This window comes from Nelusetta ayraudi, unplaced genomic scaffold (assembly GCF_046127955.1).
Source record: "Nelusetta ayraudi isolate G7.1 ecotype Tasmania unplaced genomic scaffold, CSIRO-AGI_Nayr_v1 ptg000135l, whole genome shotgun sequence".
Taxonomy (NCBI): Eukaryota; Metazoa; Chordata; class Actinopteri; order Tetraodontiformes; family Monacanthidae; genus Nelusetta; species Nelusetta ayraudi.
In genome coordinates this window covers 6,127,501-6,143,899 of record NW_027466185.1, presented here as the reverse complement: position 1 = coordinate 6,143,899, position 16,399 = coordinate 6,127,501, and the positions used below count along the sequence as shown (strand labels likewise).

The 16,399-nt window shown below is 40.8% G+C and overlaps 1 protein-coding gene across 1 annotated transcript in view; it reads left to right on the top strand.

The window, feature by feature from the left end:
• tmtc1 (transmembrane O-mannosyltransferase targeting cadherins 1) overlaps positions 1-16,399 on the top strand; it is a 57,735-nt gene that overhangs the window by 22,146 nt on the left and 19,190 nt on the right. The window contains exons 5-7 of the mRNA XM_076012273.1: positions 7,868-7,949; positions 8,192-8,295; positions 13,846-14,035. Of these exons, the coding sequence (XP_075868388.1) occupies positions 7,868-7,949; positions 8,192-8,295; positions 13,846-14,035 (376 nt within the window). The remainder of the gene's footprint in view (positions 1-7,867; positions 7,950-8,191; positions 8,296-13,845; positions 14,036-16,399) is intronic.

Sequence of the window (16,399 nt, the reverse complement as noted above, 5' to 3'; positions counted from 1 at the left end):
GATGTCTGAAAGCAGATTTTCCTCGGGTTTTACCATCCATAGTAACCATAGAAAAAAAACTCACTCCATTTCATATGGGGCCAAAACAAATCAAATGTGCATGTTGTATACAGTTTCTTTTAGCAAGTAAAGTGTATTCATGTAGCTTCTTTTTTTTTTTAGCAGATATAAAATCTGTTTTACATTAAGAGCAAAGTTCGACTAAAGATTGGGCCATTCGTTTACATATATAATGTAAGGTATCATATATTCAAAAGAAAAACAGATGAAAGGAGAGTGATGGCCGAGAGAACAAAGTGGATTCATGCAGTTACAGAAAATTACAAACAGGAAAAAAACAGTTGCAGTCAGCAGTTGAGGGTGTCGGCAATATACAGGAGCGACTGAGCCGGTACTTTGTGGGAGGTTGTTTGCACAATAGGTTTCCCACAATCATGGCACAATACAGCGATAAAGAGCTGTTTTTGAAAATCACTGCTGTTAAAAGCTGCTGGCGAGCTGAACACACACACCCACCCACTGAAACATTTTCCACAGAAGTGAAACTGTCACTGGAAAATGTGACAGCTGATTTGAGTTGGTTTTTATTTTGAAGGCTGTGCCCCATAATCAGAAGCACATAAATTTTGATACTGTCTTTCAAGTACAATTTCTAACTGCTGTAATCAAGGCATACATGGTATATTCACTTTAACTTTAAATTGCACGTTCCCCACAGAAATGACTGACAATACGCTAAGGCTGCAGTAATGTTAAAGTAAAGACTCGTTGATAGTTTGAAAAATATTCCTTAAAATGCAACTGATTGAAAGCTTTTGCTTATTTGTGAACAAGTGCCAGATGTTTATTGTAGTTTTATATGGTTTTGGGAGACAACTGCTCACACTTGAAAGAAAAAATTTTTTTTAAAAAAGAAAGAGAAGTTGGTCCAAATCCAGTGTGAGTCGTCTGAAAAGTAGCAAAGCATAAACGGAGCTTCACAGCAGCAGGCTCAGATAACAGGGCTGGAAGCCCTGCAGTGTTTATTTAATTTCCATTTCAGATTATTTCAGCGTTGGAGTTGAAGTGTAGACCGACTGCTGCTTCATTTTCACTTTACTAATACCTCATTTCTTTGAAGTGGAAAGAAAGTTGCCCCAGGCAGCCGAGCTTGACCTCCACTTCTTGGAAGTTGTTGCAACAAGTTGAGCCGTCGGCCCGGACTGACAAGTTTTGCTGAAACAGTCTTACGAAGAGAAATTGGATGAAGACTAGATGCATTCGGATGATTTTTGTATTTTTCAGTACTGCCTGATATTGTTTGCAAATGTAACTTTATTTGACAAAGTATATAAAACAAACTCCACTGGTTAAAGTCTTGGTGTATAGTAATAATGAAGCTGCTTCCACTTCAGTCTTGCTCACACTTCAATTCACAAAGACAGACATGAAAAACAACAGCAACAGACGTTTGGGGGCGTCAAGGTAATCTACGGGTAACAAGTACAGTAGTATACTTGCATTTCAGTACTCACTGATACCGATACAGAGTACTTAATAAGCCCATTACACATTATAGAATTACTTGGAATTTTTTTCCACTTTTCCACAGATGTTCAGTTATTTGGACAACACTCCTCACAATTGTCATATGCATACATACACAACTGATATCAGCTCATATTTTATGAGTACAAGTAGAGTACTCAACCCCATCATCGGTACCGGTACTCGATGCTGGTATCAGTACCGATACCCAATACTGGTATTGCTACCGATACCTGATACTGTTTTGGTACCCGATACAAGTATCGGCATCGGTGCGTTCCTAATTTTCCCCGTATGCTGCCATGCACAGGCCCTCTCAATTTGACTATGGGGAAAATAATGTGCTGGCTGCTGTGAGTGTGGATGTTGCACTGGACGCTGACAAATGTATTTGCCAAGCCCATAAAGGATGAAGCACTGCGAACGGTGTTCCAGAGTTATTAAATATACAGCAGCAGTTGAATAAAGTTACCCAGGCCGAGCGCTTTATAACAACAAAGAACAAACAATTAACATCTATCTCGTGGAGCTGCAAATGCACAAAAAAAAATGTACAACTCTGGGATTAAAATGCTCGCATGGTTGAATCCAAATCCAATTACCGGAGGACTCTGGTTGCTTGCAGCCCCATGAGGTTAGGTGAGGTGAGGCTGGTGCGTATTCTGCAGCATCACTTGTCCATTGGTAACAGGATGGCTGTCAGCAGTGAATGACTTGCAGTTAAGCTTGAAGAGAAAAAACATCAGTTTTGCTTGGAAGCCTTTCAAAGCTGCCTGAAGTCCAGAAACAATTGCCTAACACGATGTTTCCACTTTAGATACGGACCTCAATACTCGCTGTCCAATGGAGTAGCTACTTCAGGGTGATTGTGTTGCTTCCAGGATTGATCCATTGGGCGAAACACAGCTTTGAATCCTTAGCCAGGTTTGGAGGATTAATGCCAAAAATGCCGTAAACTGCATTTAAAGAGATGCAACGGTGCATTTAGGATGCACTCTCACAATGTGACAAACTGCACCACAGTTTCCAGTGTAGTTGATCAAACCACAGGCCACATTAAGCCATTGTTTTTTTTGGATCATCAGGAAGAATATACTACCACCGGTTAAATCATTTAAATGACGTCAAAGTGGCTTTCTAAAATTGCATTGGTCCAATATCTAGTAATAGTGTGTTTTATTTTGGTTTCATTGTAAAACCATTTTACACAAAAACATTTCAGTTAATTTAATTGTTCAGTCCTCAAACACGGTCACATTTTTAGCTTTGTTTTGTATTTAATTTTACCCTAAATAGCTTAACCCTGAAAGTTTAAGCATTTTTATTATCTCAATTCTTAGAATTTATGGAAATTTAAGTCACAACAGGTGCTTTGATTGTTTTTCTAAACTGGTCTTTAAATAATAATAACTGCATTTTGTTCCAATAAATGGAGAGTTTTTCCCCCCCAACTACCACCTAAAATTTAGATTATTATAAGTACAATTAGATTATTAACCATTTATTGTTGTAGATTTTGGATTGAAGAAGACGAGGTAACTTGTTTATACAAGCATTATTAGAGTCTAGTTGTGTCAATATCAGTTCACAGTTCAGTTTCTACCACAAGCTGTCCCAGCACATTTATTGTGCCAAATTTAGAACCTGGCCTTAGTAGTATCAATGCACCAGCTTTAAGTGCCGGAGAGAAAACCCTTCTCATGAAATGAATCATGTGATCTGTTGCTTCGGCTTTCGTGTTCGATTTAAAATACCCTTTTAAGTTGTTTGTCTTTCTGCTGTTAAAAGTCCCTTTAAGCAGAAAATGATTGAAGTTGCACTTCAGCTGAGGAGCAGCAAAATAGTAGATAGTAGATTTTATATTTCCTAAATGTATCTGTTCCTGGTTGCCTTGGTTACAACTTAATCCACCATGAGTGTTTCATCCTCCCTTTTTCCTCCCAAGTGATCCAGTTCAAAAAGATGCTGCTTTTCTCTTGTCTTGGGGTCTCAAACTGGCACAAATGGCTGCATATTCCAAGGTCTCCGGAAGCAGCGCCCTCCGGAGGCCGATAGTTGAGGTGCCCCTGTTCTACACTAAAAAAAGAATGTTTGCCAGTGACTGAGTGAAAAAGCCAGGCTTTGACCGTCATTTGCGATTTTTATGCCCCTTCCTTTGCTTTCTGTTGGTAGGTAGTTTGCATCCTGAACATATGCGTGTTTGCCTAAACAAATCACACCGTCTTGGCTTCCATAGTTTCTCCAACCGACGCCAACTACTGGGTCACGTCAGGAAAAAAAAACAAACAAAAACAAAACCAAGACAGATATAGCTTGCATAACATTGATATGCTAATACAGTCGGCAAGATTCTAAACCTCTCTCCTGCACCCTCCACATCAGATACAGCACAACATTTAAAATTAAGGCATCTCTGTGAGAATGTGTATAATCATTTACGTTTAGAATTAGGTCAAGTGTATATCTATATATATATATATATATATATATATATATATATATATAAAAAACATAGCCTTATTAAGAGCAACAATTACAGTCTGTACATGAAATGTTGACTAAATTCCAATTTTCTTTCAAATTTGCTTTCAAATGATAAAAGCAAAATGGTAGTCGCATGTTTTCCTTCAGTGATTAGAATTAACATAGCATAAAGCATAGTTGTGTCAATAGGATGGTGTTGGGTGTCTGTTGGAAGACGTTGAGGTACACGAAACCAGCAGAATAACGTAAGAGGGGGTCTCATCAACCTTCCAGGCTGATTTGTCAGTGCAGATGACTGTTTCCTCGCTTGCTATGGAAACGTTCCAGTCACATCAGCTGAATGTTGGCTATGTGGGAGTGAGAGTCAGCAAACTTGATTCAATAGAAAATAATGCGGCTGTAATTAGAAAAAGACTAAAACCACCTAAGCAATGTGCTAACCTTATTACGACCTAGAGGTAATTTTTTCAAAAGTCCTGCTGTTTTCACAAAACTTTGAGACACATTATCTAAAACAAAAAAATCACCACACTCATGAGAAAGAATGAGCCGAGGTGCTAGACATCCAGAAACAGAGGAAAAGAGTGATTCTGCACACTTTGATCAATGCAATGAATCTTCAAGAAAATATCACAGATTGCCATGACTGCAAAAAATACAGCGTTAGACTCCTAAAATACTACAGTCTGAGCAGAGAAAATGTGAACATGATGAGGCAATTAAAGCCGACTTGCCTTGATGTGATCTCTTGAAAACTCTCTCATTAGTTCTGACAGCTAATACTTGCTGACTGCTCGTCACTTTCAGGCTTTTGTTCAGCAGTGCTGCTTTAATATAGTTTCCCATCAACTATATTAATTAAACGTCATGCCTTGTAAAAAAAAAAAAAAGAAGAAATTGCTGATGACGGAATAATGTGGACAGGGGAAGGTTGTTTGTAAGTGGACTACAGCCCTGTTCACACAGATGGTCCAATGCAGCTTCAATATACATTTAATGTGCCTTAATATGTATTGCCTAATGAAGCAGAGCAAGCCATGTCCTTTAGTTAATTAGTGCTGATCACTAATTAGCATAAAACTGAAGCACTAAAGGAATAAATACATTTTTGGAGTCTTCAAAATGTTCTCTCAAAACAGTAGCAGATTGTTTTTTTTTTAAATAATGTTTTTTCACTCATTGAAAGGGCTAATAATTACCTAGAAGACTCAATGAGGGAGGCCAAAGAATGTGGTGAAATTAGCACTAATTGGCACGTGGCAGACCACAGTGTGTTGAGAAGCAACATGAAATGCCAAATATGAATGAAACGGGGAGTGTCTATTCTGGACCCAAATGCACCACACAGACAAGGTTTGGAAGGTTCAAAAAAAAGGCACAGCTTTATTTCTTGAGAGAAGGTGGCTGGTCAGTCGAAAAGAGGGAAAAAGGGGCCAAAAGAAACAACTGCTCCAAACAGGTCAAAAAGGGGCCAACGGCAAAAAAGGAATCCTCTTCTTGGGAAAAAAACAGGTCAAAACACAAAACTCACTCAAACGCTGAAGTCCAGGGGAAAAGCTGGAGGCGAGAACCAGAACAGGCAAGGTCAGTAGCCGAGGAGTCAGTCCAGGGTTTCGTGCTGGAGTGTCGTGCATGGCAGAGGAACAATCTGGCAGGGAGGAGAGGGAGCAGGGCGGCTAAATAGTCAGGCAGGGAGAGCAGGTGAAGAGAGTTGGTGCTGATTGACCTGGGTGGTGATGCCTTCAGGGAAGAAACGGAAATTAAGCACCAACAGGACAGCAAACCATGACAATGAATGTCTAATGGGGGCGGAGCCCATTCTGTATGAGATTAAAAAGTGCCTTTTGAGACTCAGCATCAGCAGCAATCTATTTTGGTCAGGAGGAAACGGCCTCATGTGACTGACCCACAACTGGTAACGGTGGGATTTTGATCTGAAAGGACTCAGATGAAGTTGACGTCATATGTAGTTGTTGTTTTTCTTGACATTAAATCTTGACTGTTTAATAGTCTTGCCATCACACATGAGGGGACAAAAGAAAACCGTTTTAGCTAAAAGCAAACCAAATACAGCTGCATCACACAGTGACGTCTAAAAATAAGTACTTGTGTATCTGTGCAACTTTGTGTCACTTTGTGCCACTGACAGCTTTGACTGTGTTGACTGAGTGTTGGGTGTTTGAATGCACACAGTGATCCAACTAGTGCTCTACTTTCTGTCCACTTTACTTCTGTCCAGTTCAAATTCAGTGGTGAAGTATTAACACCTTTGAAATATACAGGTATTGCATAAACAGTGACCACTCACCAACTGTATTGGTTATTTCTCGATTTTCAACTTGGCGTAATAGATAACGCGACAAGAACCAGTCACCTCCTCCAGCTCATCCAGCGGGACCCCAAAGGCGTTCCCAGGCCAGCCGGTGTTTCATGAAATTGGTGAAATAATTTCCTCATTCTGATACAGGATTCTTGAGCAGTATATAAAAAGGTCACTCTCATAAAATGACAAAAAAAGGCACATTGGGTCTGATAAAAATACACACGCACAACATAAACACCCTTGCACACACACACACACTCTCTAATAGCAATGCAGGCCTAGTGTCAGAGTGGTGTGAAGCATCGCAGCTCTCTGACTTCCCTGCAGCCCTTCACACTGAATCACACATCACAAGAGATTGCATGGCCTGACATCAACTTGTAAAGAGAGGGCTGAGAAGGGGAGGGAATGGAGGAGAAATGTGAAACACACACACACACACACACACACACACACACACACACACACACACACACACAGAAATCTGATCCTGTCTTTGGCAAATGTAAAACAAAGGAACAAAAAGACTGAGTGTTGTGACTGTGTGTGGCCTGCTCACTGTGTGAACGTCTGACTTTGGCTGAATTGCCTGAGTTTCTGACAAATTTCCGTTTTTCATAGTCGTCTCATTGAAATAGCCAAAGAAAAAGTCACTACTTTGATGCAGCCTGATCAGACGTGATCGCTTTAGTCCTTCCACCTCAGTTTGAACGAGACGACTCTCTCTCTCACCAAAAACTAAGAGAAGGGAAGTGAAGGAGGATCATTGGAGGAGGTCTAGATTCACTCTGGACTGGTCCGAAGAAACACGCTCTGGTTCTTCTGAACGCCTCACACATCATCCCAGAGTTGCTGACCTCAAGTGTGTTCTCTCCCTCAACGCCCCGACCTCCTCCATAACAAATCAGCCAAACCCAATTTTCTGTCTCACCTCCTCCCCTGCACTGAAAACATAACCCCCACTGCCCCCCCATTCACCCTCCACCGCTGCCGTGGTCACACTTGTCACGGTGCATTAGCATCCTGTTGTGTGGATGCTCAGAGTTGCCTTTCCCATGATCCTCTGGGAAAACCAGCTCCCACAGTCTAGATGACTGCCCTCTTTCCGTCCTCCCCATGCGTTTTTCGCACGGCATTCTTTCACTCATCAGCGTGGACAAAACACACAGTCTTCACAGTGTTGCTCAACCTGAGTCGTTGAGAACAGTTTCCCCAAGGAAGTGAGTGAATGTGTCAACGTATATGCTGCCCGTAGTTTAACTTCATGCATTAAATTACAGAAGAAAGTGATTTTTTTCACTTTTTCATGCATCTGTGTTGGTGGTCTTGGCCTTGAGGTCTCATTCTTGACAACATTATTATTATTATTATCATTATTATTATTATTATTATTATTATTATTATTATTATTATTATTATTATTATTATCATCATCATCATCATCATCATCATCATCATCATTATTATTATTGTTGTTATTGTTATAATTATTATTATTATTATGTCATGTGTGAATTTCTGTGTGTCCCTCAGTCACCTGTCGGCCTCCAGACTCAGAAACCTCCTTTACGTCGGTGGCCCCTTCATGAAAAGAGCTTGCCTTATCTCCGTCTACGTAAGTATTTAAGTAATTTATTCTCATAACCATAAATGGTCGTTGAAATGAAATGGCTCCTATTTAAATCTGCAAGCACCCATTGATTAATAGATTGATTGATTTATTGTCACTTTAATTTACGATGTGATGTTGACTCATATTTTCTTATGCAAGGGGATCATTTATCAGGCTGTCAAGGTGACAGAGGTACTGTGTGTTAAATGCTGACTGACGGGCTTTCACACCCTTTTCACCTCCAGGTTGTGATGATCATGTCGGTCAGATTGTGGCTAATGGGAGGATCCATGCCTCTCTTTTCGGAACAAGACAACCCAGCTTCCTTCTGTCCTCACCTGCTCACGAGGTCAGCGTCTGTCTGTCTGTCCCTCAGACAGACACACACACACACACACACACACACAAACCCTGACATTTTCATATATTTCAATTTGGACATTAGAAAATTGCCTTATGTATAAAGCAATATGTATGAATGTGTGTGTACATACATGTATATATGTTTACATACATACACAGATGCATACATACATGTATATATGTGTATGTGTGTGTATATATGTGAATATACTGTATGTATATATATGTGTGAAGCTACTGATAATTTCAATTTGCATAGTTCCATTCCATTTCACTTGGCCTCATGTTACATTTAATCAGCTGTCAGCTGTGCTATCGATTTGAAATGCATGCCTTAGTGTTGAAGCCACAATGTTCCACAATTCCAAAGTTGGCCAGACAGATTGACTACTTCTTGCTGCCAGACAAACTAATCAACGCTTAGGATGATAGTATGTCAGTACGCCGGCGTGATGTTATCAAACATTGGAGATGTCAGACTTCTTGGGTGAAAAAGATCCCCTCTTTCTCGGGCCACCTGGGAAATTTATGAACGGTGCCCATCCCTTGTTCTGTCCTATGTGACTTCATTTTCTCCTCTCTTTATTTCCTCCCCCCTGATGTTCGGCTGAGCTTCCAGCAGTCATTCATTCGTGTCCGCTCTGTCAGTTTTGCTCTCATGGCATTCAACCAGCTCTTGTCTTACAACAAGGGGTGAGCTTTTTAAAGCAAACTAACTTTAAAAAATTGAAAATGAAGTCTGCTATCCTGTGGGTTTGTTCCAAGGCCACTTCTGAACATCTAAATACTTCATTCAGGCAAGACGAAGCAAGTCGAGAAGACTTCCTGCGGTCCTCACTGTGCCTGCCTACTCTCTTGTTTTCCTTGGTTAAACAAGACAAGCCAGAAATAATTAATATTGGTGCTACTTTATGTGTCACTTTGTGCCACTGACAGCTTTGACTGTGTTGACTTGTTGTTGTTGTGTTTGAGTGTTGGGTGTTTGAATGCACACAGTGATCCAGCAAGTGCCTGCAGTGCTCTACTTTCTGTCCACTTTACTTCTGTCCAGTTCAAATTCAGTGGTGAAGTATTAACACCTTTGAAATATACAGGTATTGCATAAAACCTGACCACTCACCAACTGTATTGGTTATTTCTCGATTTTCAACTTGGCGTAATAGATAACGCGACAAGAAAGTGATGTGTACTTTTGAGGTATAATTACTTACTTCTTCTGCCGCATTATCCGGGGTCGGGTCGCGGGGGCAGCAGCCTAAGCAGAGATGCCCAGACCTCCCTGGCCCCAGTCACCTCCTCCAGCTCATCCGGCGGGACCCCAAGGCGTTCCCAGGCCTGTTCCCAGGCATGTTAAAAGAAGTAACAAAGCTAATCTTTTTTTTTCTTGTTTTTTTGTTTATTTTGCTTCAGAATAGCTTTTTCAAAATCAAGTGCCAAGTGCACCTTTTAAGTGAGAGATTCATTTCAATTCAGATTTAGTTATAGAGCTGAATCGAAATTAAATTTTCGAGGTATCTCACGTCACTGGCCTAGCAGCGAGCTCAGTGGTGTTGGTGCCAATGAAAAACTTTTCAAAACATTCAGAGACCCTAATTAGAGCGAGTCTCACCTGAAGGTGTCACATCAACGGGAGGTGGGCAACACATAAGGCTTGCAGCACCTCTGACTTGTCATTCAGGAGGCTAAGAATACTTCAGCATGTCTTTTAAACAGACATTAAGGCTGTGTGTGTACGCGTGCATGGGTGTGTGTGTGCTCATGCTAGAGAAAACAGCTACAAAACTGACTACATATGCCCCTCTGTAGATTCAGATTAATGAGTTAAAGCCTGTATGCTACTAGACTGGCTGGTCACACCTAATGTGGATACAGTGTTGTTTTTTTTGGTGGAACATTGCACAATGTTCTATATTTTTTGTGTGTGAGCTGAATGTTGCTTCACACCTGGAGACGTGGATCCTTGTCAGACTCAGGAAAGCAGAACACTGACAAACCACCTGACAAATAAGACATTTTTTTCCCCTTCTGCTCTCCCAATTTATTTGAACTTTTTTTGTTCTTTACCTTTCCACGCCTCCTGTGGCTTATCATGTGGGCAATTCTCTCTGCTTGTGTGTGTGTGTGTGTGTGTTTGCAGGCTGTGTTGCTTGCGTGTGTGTGTTAATTTGTGGTCGGAGGATTTGGCAATGTGCGCAAAGGCAAATTGAATATATGGCCCAGGCCCAGTAGTGTCTTTTTTTTTTTTTTTTTATAGATGTGTGCACTATGTGCAAGTGTACAGGGCAGCATGACGCTCCAAGATAGATGGATAAATAAATAAATACATTGCACAAGGGGGTGGGTCTGGGGGATCCGAAAGAGGTTTAGTGCTACAAGATGAGAAAAAAATATTGCAGGTAGGAGATTCTCTTTCTTTCAAGTTCTAAGTTGAAATTTTGGGAATAAAGTCAAAATTTTGCGAATAAAGTTGACGTAAGAAAAGGACAAAATTTTGTCTATAAAGTCGAAATTTTGTGAATAAAGTTGACATTAAAAAAGACGAAATTTCATGAATAAAGAAGAAATTTCATGATAAATGATGCAAATAAAGTGGAAATTGGCGAGTAGACTGGATGAATGGTGGATTAACCCAGTTACCTACAGTTAAAAGTAAACTGCCGTAAACAGGTGTATCCCACAAGGTTCACCCACAGTAGTCAGGAAGCTGGCGAAAACGGAAGTACTCCACTAGACTTGCGCACAGAGCTTTTTGACTTACTTCACATTGACATTAATTGCAAATTTTCGATTTTATTCATGAAATTTCATCTTTTATACGTCACCTTTATTCTCGGAATTTCTTCGGAATTTTTAATCTGGAAATTTCAATTTAATTCTCGAATTGGAAACTTGATAATAATAAAAAAAAATCTATCTTAATTATTTTTCTCTTCTTGTGGCCCTAATCCTCTTCTGTAGGGTTATGATGGGAAACCTTAGTTGATTGTAAATAAACATGTTGAAGAAAAGACCAAAGCCTTGTTGTGGCAAAGTGGGCGCCTCACACAGGGCACCATTCAAGCTCGATCCACTAACTGCCCATGAGGCTCATCAGATGACAGCAGGTGAAAAACATTGTGCTGCATGCTAAATAGCCTCCAGGCATCCTCCCATAGGGAGCAGCCTTATCTGCAAGTGAGTGGGTTTAAGACAGAGGCGATTGCTCTAAGACTGCAAGGGAAGCTCAGCTTCCCCTAAAATGTCAGAAAATAAGTTGTCAAATATGTATTGTTGTGTGTACATTTCATTGACTAAATATGTGATAGAACGCGTTACTCTTTTGTTCAGAATCAACAACTTATCGCAGGTAGCTCACGCTCACTTTCTTCTCATTCATCCCCGCAGCGTCACAGTGTTTAGACCGTGTAGACGTTGAGCGTCTATTGAATTCAATGGGGAAGCATGGAGTGGGTTGTTCCACTGCAGTGAAACTTGATGGTCATTGGATAAATGCTGGACTTTGTCCTGCCGATCGGACGCTCAGTGTCTCTGGGGGTCTATGGGGCAGTGGGCTGGCCTTGGCTGGCCCGAGCGCTCGGCTTCTGCATGATGATTGGATGATCTGCTTGAGGCGGAGCCCCTTTTTTGATTGACAGTGAAATGAGTGAATCAGCAATCTTGAAGTATAAACATCAGCCTAAGCAGTTTTCAAGTTTTTCATTCCATTGTTTTGAGTTGATCCGAAAACTCTACGGATCCTCTGAGTGACTTTATTTGTTAAAAACGTCTAGCGACAATTCTAGTGTCTATTTCTGATGTTTTTGTAGACCGTAGCTGCTTGTGTTTAGAGACTCTGACACAGCGGGAGCTGCTGAGCGTCTCCCCCGTCACAAAGCACTCACAGGTGGTCACACTTCACACGAGCCTCGCGCACTAGCTCCAGCTAGCGAGCTAGCTGCCAGCAAGCTTCACATAATGGCAGATAATGTGAGTGTCCTAAAAGGTTATGGCTTTGATTCAGGGAGACTGAGGTCTGAACTTCAAGCCCTACATTCAAACCAGGACTTGCAGGGCAACAGAGGAAAGCTGTGTGATTTCTTGCTGTTTCTGAAAGACATAGAGTTGGACAGTGCAATACCTCAACTGTACAAACTTGTCATTAGTGGCAACGATTGGAGCAACATCTGCAGGTGTAGAGAGGAGCTTCTTCTGTTTAAAGCAGCTCAAGTCTTGAACCCGCAACACAATGGGCTAAGGCAGTTTAAGCAGCCTAGCTCTGCTGGCAATTGAGAGGACACTGGTCAAGTCCCTGGAAAAGACGGCTAGTTGGTAAAATATGGTCACAGGTCATCTTCTTGAAAGGGATTGAGGGTAGAATTTAAGTAAACAAACGCATTTTATGATGTTGGCCGAAAATGAGCTGCCCCTCCTTGAAAGACCAGCAGCCGCCACTGGTTTAAGTTGATGTTGTCCAGCTCTTGCCCGACTTCAACTTCTGAGCCTTTCTTTGCGTCGTCCTTCTCCAGCTGTCAATCTCTTTAATAGCCAATTTAAAGAGAAGTCAAGGGGACACAGACTTGACACAGAGGGGGAATCTGGACGAGGGAGGAGCAGCTCCAGCTCCTCTGTCTTCTTGACATGTTTTCATTGTTGAGTTCCGAATGAATTCATCCCTGGTGCCCTTTCATCCTGCCTGTCAGCAGAAAGCGCCCCAGCCACTTTTATCTTCTGACTCCAGTTACGTTGTCTTGTAGGAAATCAATACCTCACCTATAGTGTGGCTTGGCTTCACAGCCTCACTATTTGAAGTCAGCCCAGAGCAACCTCTCTCAGAGTCCATGTGGACTTCAATTCAGCAACTTTCATGCTGTGACCTTGTTTTCCTGAACTCACCAGAGATAATTAGCTCAGACTGTTGAGTCAGTCGTGGGAATAGAATAGCAATGGCTGAAGAAAGCAGGGGCTATTGCTAATTTTACGTTATATTGTCTATGAGCTTGATTCTTAATAAAGTCAAAACAGAAATGAAACTAAAAATCCAAGACATGTTGTGTCATGCAGAAAAAAAAAACATCTATTTGTTGTTTTTTTGTTTTGTTTTTTTAAATATTGGCCTATCCAATCCACATGTCAATGTCCTTGAGCAAGATGCTTTGCCTCTGATTTCTCCTGATAGCCAAGCTCATTGATACATGAACGTGTATGAACAGTTAGTGTCCTCTGTAACCAACCAATCTGTAACCAACACAAGTACCAGGACACTCGCTGTGTTCATGTGAATCAATATCATACATTAATGTCACAGGGTGAAATTTGTTTTCACAGTCTAGTCTTTACATTTAACATGTTAACATTCAATTTTAACAAATGACACTCGCACCTGGCCCTTTATTTTTAAGACAAAGATGATAATCGTAATGGATGATTGTACTTCTGATTATTTTTATTGAAAATTTTCTAACGTTGCACTTCCTTTTCTCCTCTTTCTACCCTTGTCTGTCTCTCAATCATGCCACTTCTTTCTCGACATCCTTCCCTCTCTTGCTTCGTTCTATAGGATTCTGACCTATTCTTACTTGCTGTCCTTCAATGCCTGGCTTTTGCTGGCCCCAATTGTGCTCTGCTATGACTGGCAGGTGGGAAGTATTCCCCTGGTGGAGTCACTGACCGATGTGCGCAATGTGGCCACTCTGCTCCTGGCCGTGGTGATGGTGGCTCTGTGCTTGAGCTATATCTTCTCGCTGCAGGTAAGAGCAAGAACATTATTAGCTGCTGGTAAAAAGAGGCATTTGTTATATCAATAAGAATTTAAGCAATTAAGTAGAATTTTATGGATGAATATATATATATATATACATACACACTATACATATATGTATGTATTGGTATTAGGGATGGGCGATATGTTATCGTTTGTGATATATCATCAAAAAAATTCCCCACGGTAAGAAATTATTAATCTCGTGATAACGATAAACCCCTGTTGATGACGTAATTACGTGCGCAACACACTTGCTGCTGGCAGCCGGTGTGGGTACAGAATCTGTCTGGGGCTACGGAATGTACACCGGCAGCTCACACGTATAGCACCATAACGAGCATGGCGGAAGGCGGGGCCGATAGTGTACACACAGTGCTTGAGAATCGATTGTGGATTGAGTAAACTTGCGGCGCCACACCAGGCCGATCATTGGTACGACATCATTTTCAGTCGTTTTCAGCGTATACGTCTAATGGGATTTTTTTCGTTTAAACAAGTTTTTTTTCCCCAAGTGTTTCGAAAATTTGCAAGTTGAATTGTTTTATATTATTTATTGTCACTTTTATCGTTATCACAATAAATGCCAGAAATTACCGTGATAACATTTTCAGTCCATATCGCCCATCCCTATTGGGTATTCATGTATATGTGTATGTATATGTATTTGTATGTATACGTATGTATATGTATGTATACATACAGTGTATACAGTACATGTCTAAAGAACACTCCGATAACATACACCATTTTCATGTTTGCCTTGATGAATATCCAACAACGCGTGTTTCCATTCAGCCATGCAAAACAGTAATTCATTCAAACATCTATGCTGATTTTGGTGACGGTGCTTTGGATCTACACTGTCGACGTTTGAAAGGCAGGAGCTTAACAGAACAGCTTTCCGACCAGATGGTTGGTGTTATTGTGATGTGGATTGGGGACTATGCAGTTATGCGTCAGTCTGATTCAAAGTCATTTTTCATGACGTCTTTGAAGTATTGTTTTTCTTTTTTGAAGCCATTTAATACCCTTTAGGAAGTAGTTTTTGCGTTTATCTTCTGCCAGCCGCCAAACACAAAGCCCTTCATGCAATGATTCAAAGCCATTTGATAAACATTAGTCAGGTCTACTATAGCGGTTTATTAAACTGAGTTGTTTTTCTCTCCGTGAACTAAACACAATTTCAAAAATGCATTCATACACAAAAAGTGATGACTGGTAGAGAATGCAAATTAAGTGTCTGTTCTCATTCTTGGTTTTGCCTTTGCCGTACCTATGGATTCATTGCCACTCTGCTGGTGGGATGACAGACCTGAGTCATTCTTCTCAAGTTTAATGAAAATGTGTTTTCTGGAGTGAAGTCACGTGCACTCTCCATATTCTGTCCTACCTATAATCCAGGTTGTGACAATGTGGAATGTGAATTTCTCTTGGAGATTAATAGAGTATCTATCCATCAATGTCAAGACCTGGCAGACAAATAAATTATCAGATCTTTGTTTGAACTTGTTACAGCAATATTTGAGTGGCAGCTGCTGCTGGGGGAGGACTGCATTAGTATTTTACCTTGATAGATGTAATTGAGTGGATTCTGTTTGATGAAATAAACACAAGACAGCTGTAACTCCCAAAATAGCAGTTTCTTCCAGCAACCACTTTGTCCCGAAGGTTTCTTGTCCATGTAGGTGGTGCTTCACCAGTTAATTTCGAGCATTTGTCATAGGTGTGTTCAGTGATTGTGGGCCATTGGTCGGTGATGGTGCAAGGTTATCCAGGCCAACAGTGTAACTCTGGAAATGTCCAAAACAGGACAGGCAATAGGAAGTCGAAGACGCTTTTCATCAAAAGGCAATAATCCACCTTAAGTTGTTGTACGCCGACGGCCCCAACACCAAAGGTTTCCCAAAGTATTGACAGGTCGTTGCCACCACCGGCTGTAAATTGATTTTCCTGCAATGTGAGCTGATGTCAGTATGTAATGGATCCATCTGGCATCTGTCGTTTTAGTTTAATTAGTGAAAAGAGCAATTTTCTAGAGTGCAAGGTGGATTTGAATGCTGTGCACCAGCCTGCAAAGCTGTTTGCAATCATGAAACTTTGTTGAGGACACAATCATATTGAAAGCAGTCAACTTGCAGAGGAACTTCTGTACCCACAAAGACTTAAAGCATGTTTGACATTGCATTGTGGGAGCAGCAGCACTGCAGGGCACTTTGGTGATCAATATTATTAGTAGTATTACTATTATTAATAGTAATACTATTAATTACTATTATTAATACTAATACTACCACTAGTAGTAGCAGTAGTAATTTTGTGACATATAATAAAATACATATAATCTTTGGTA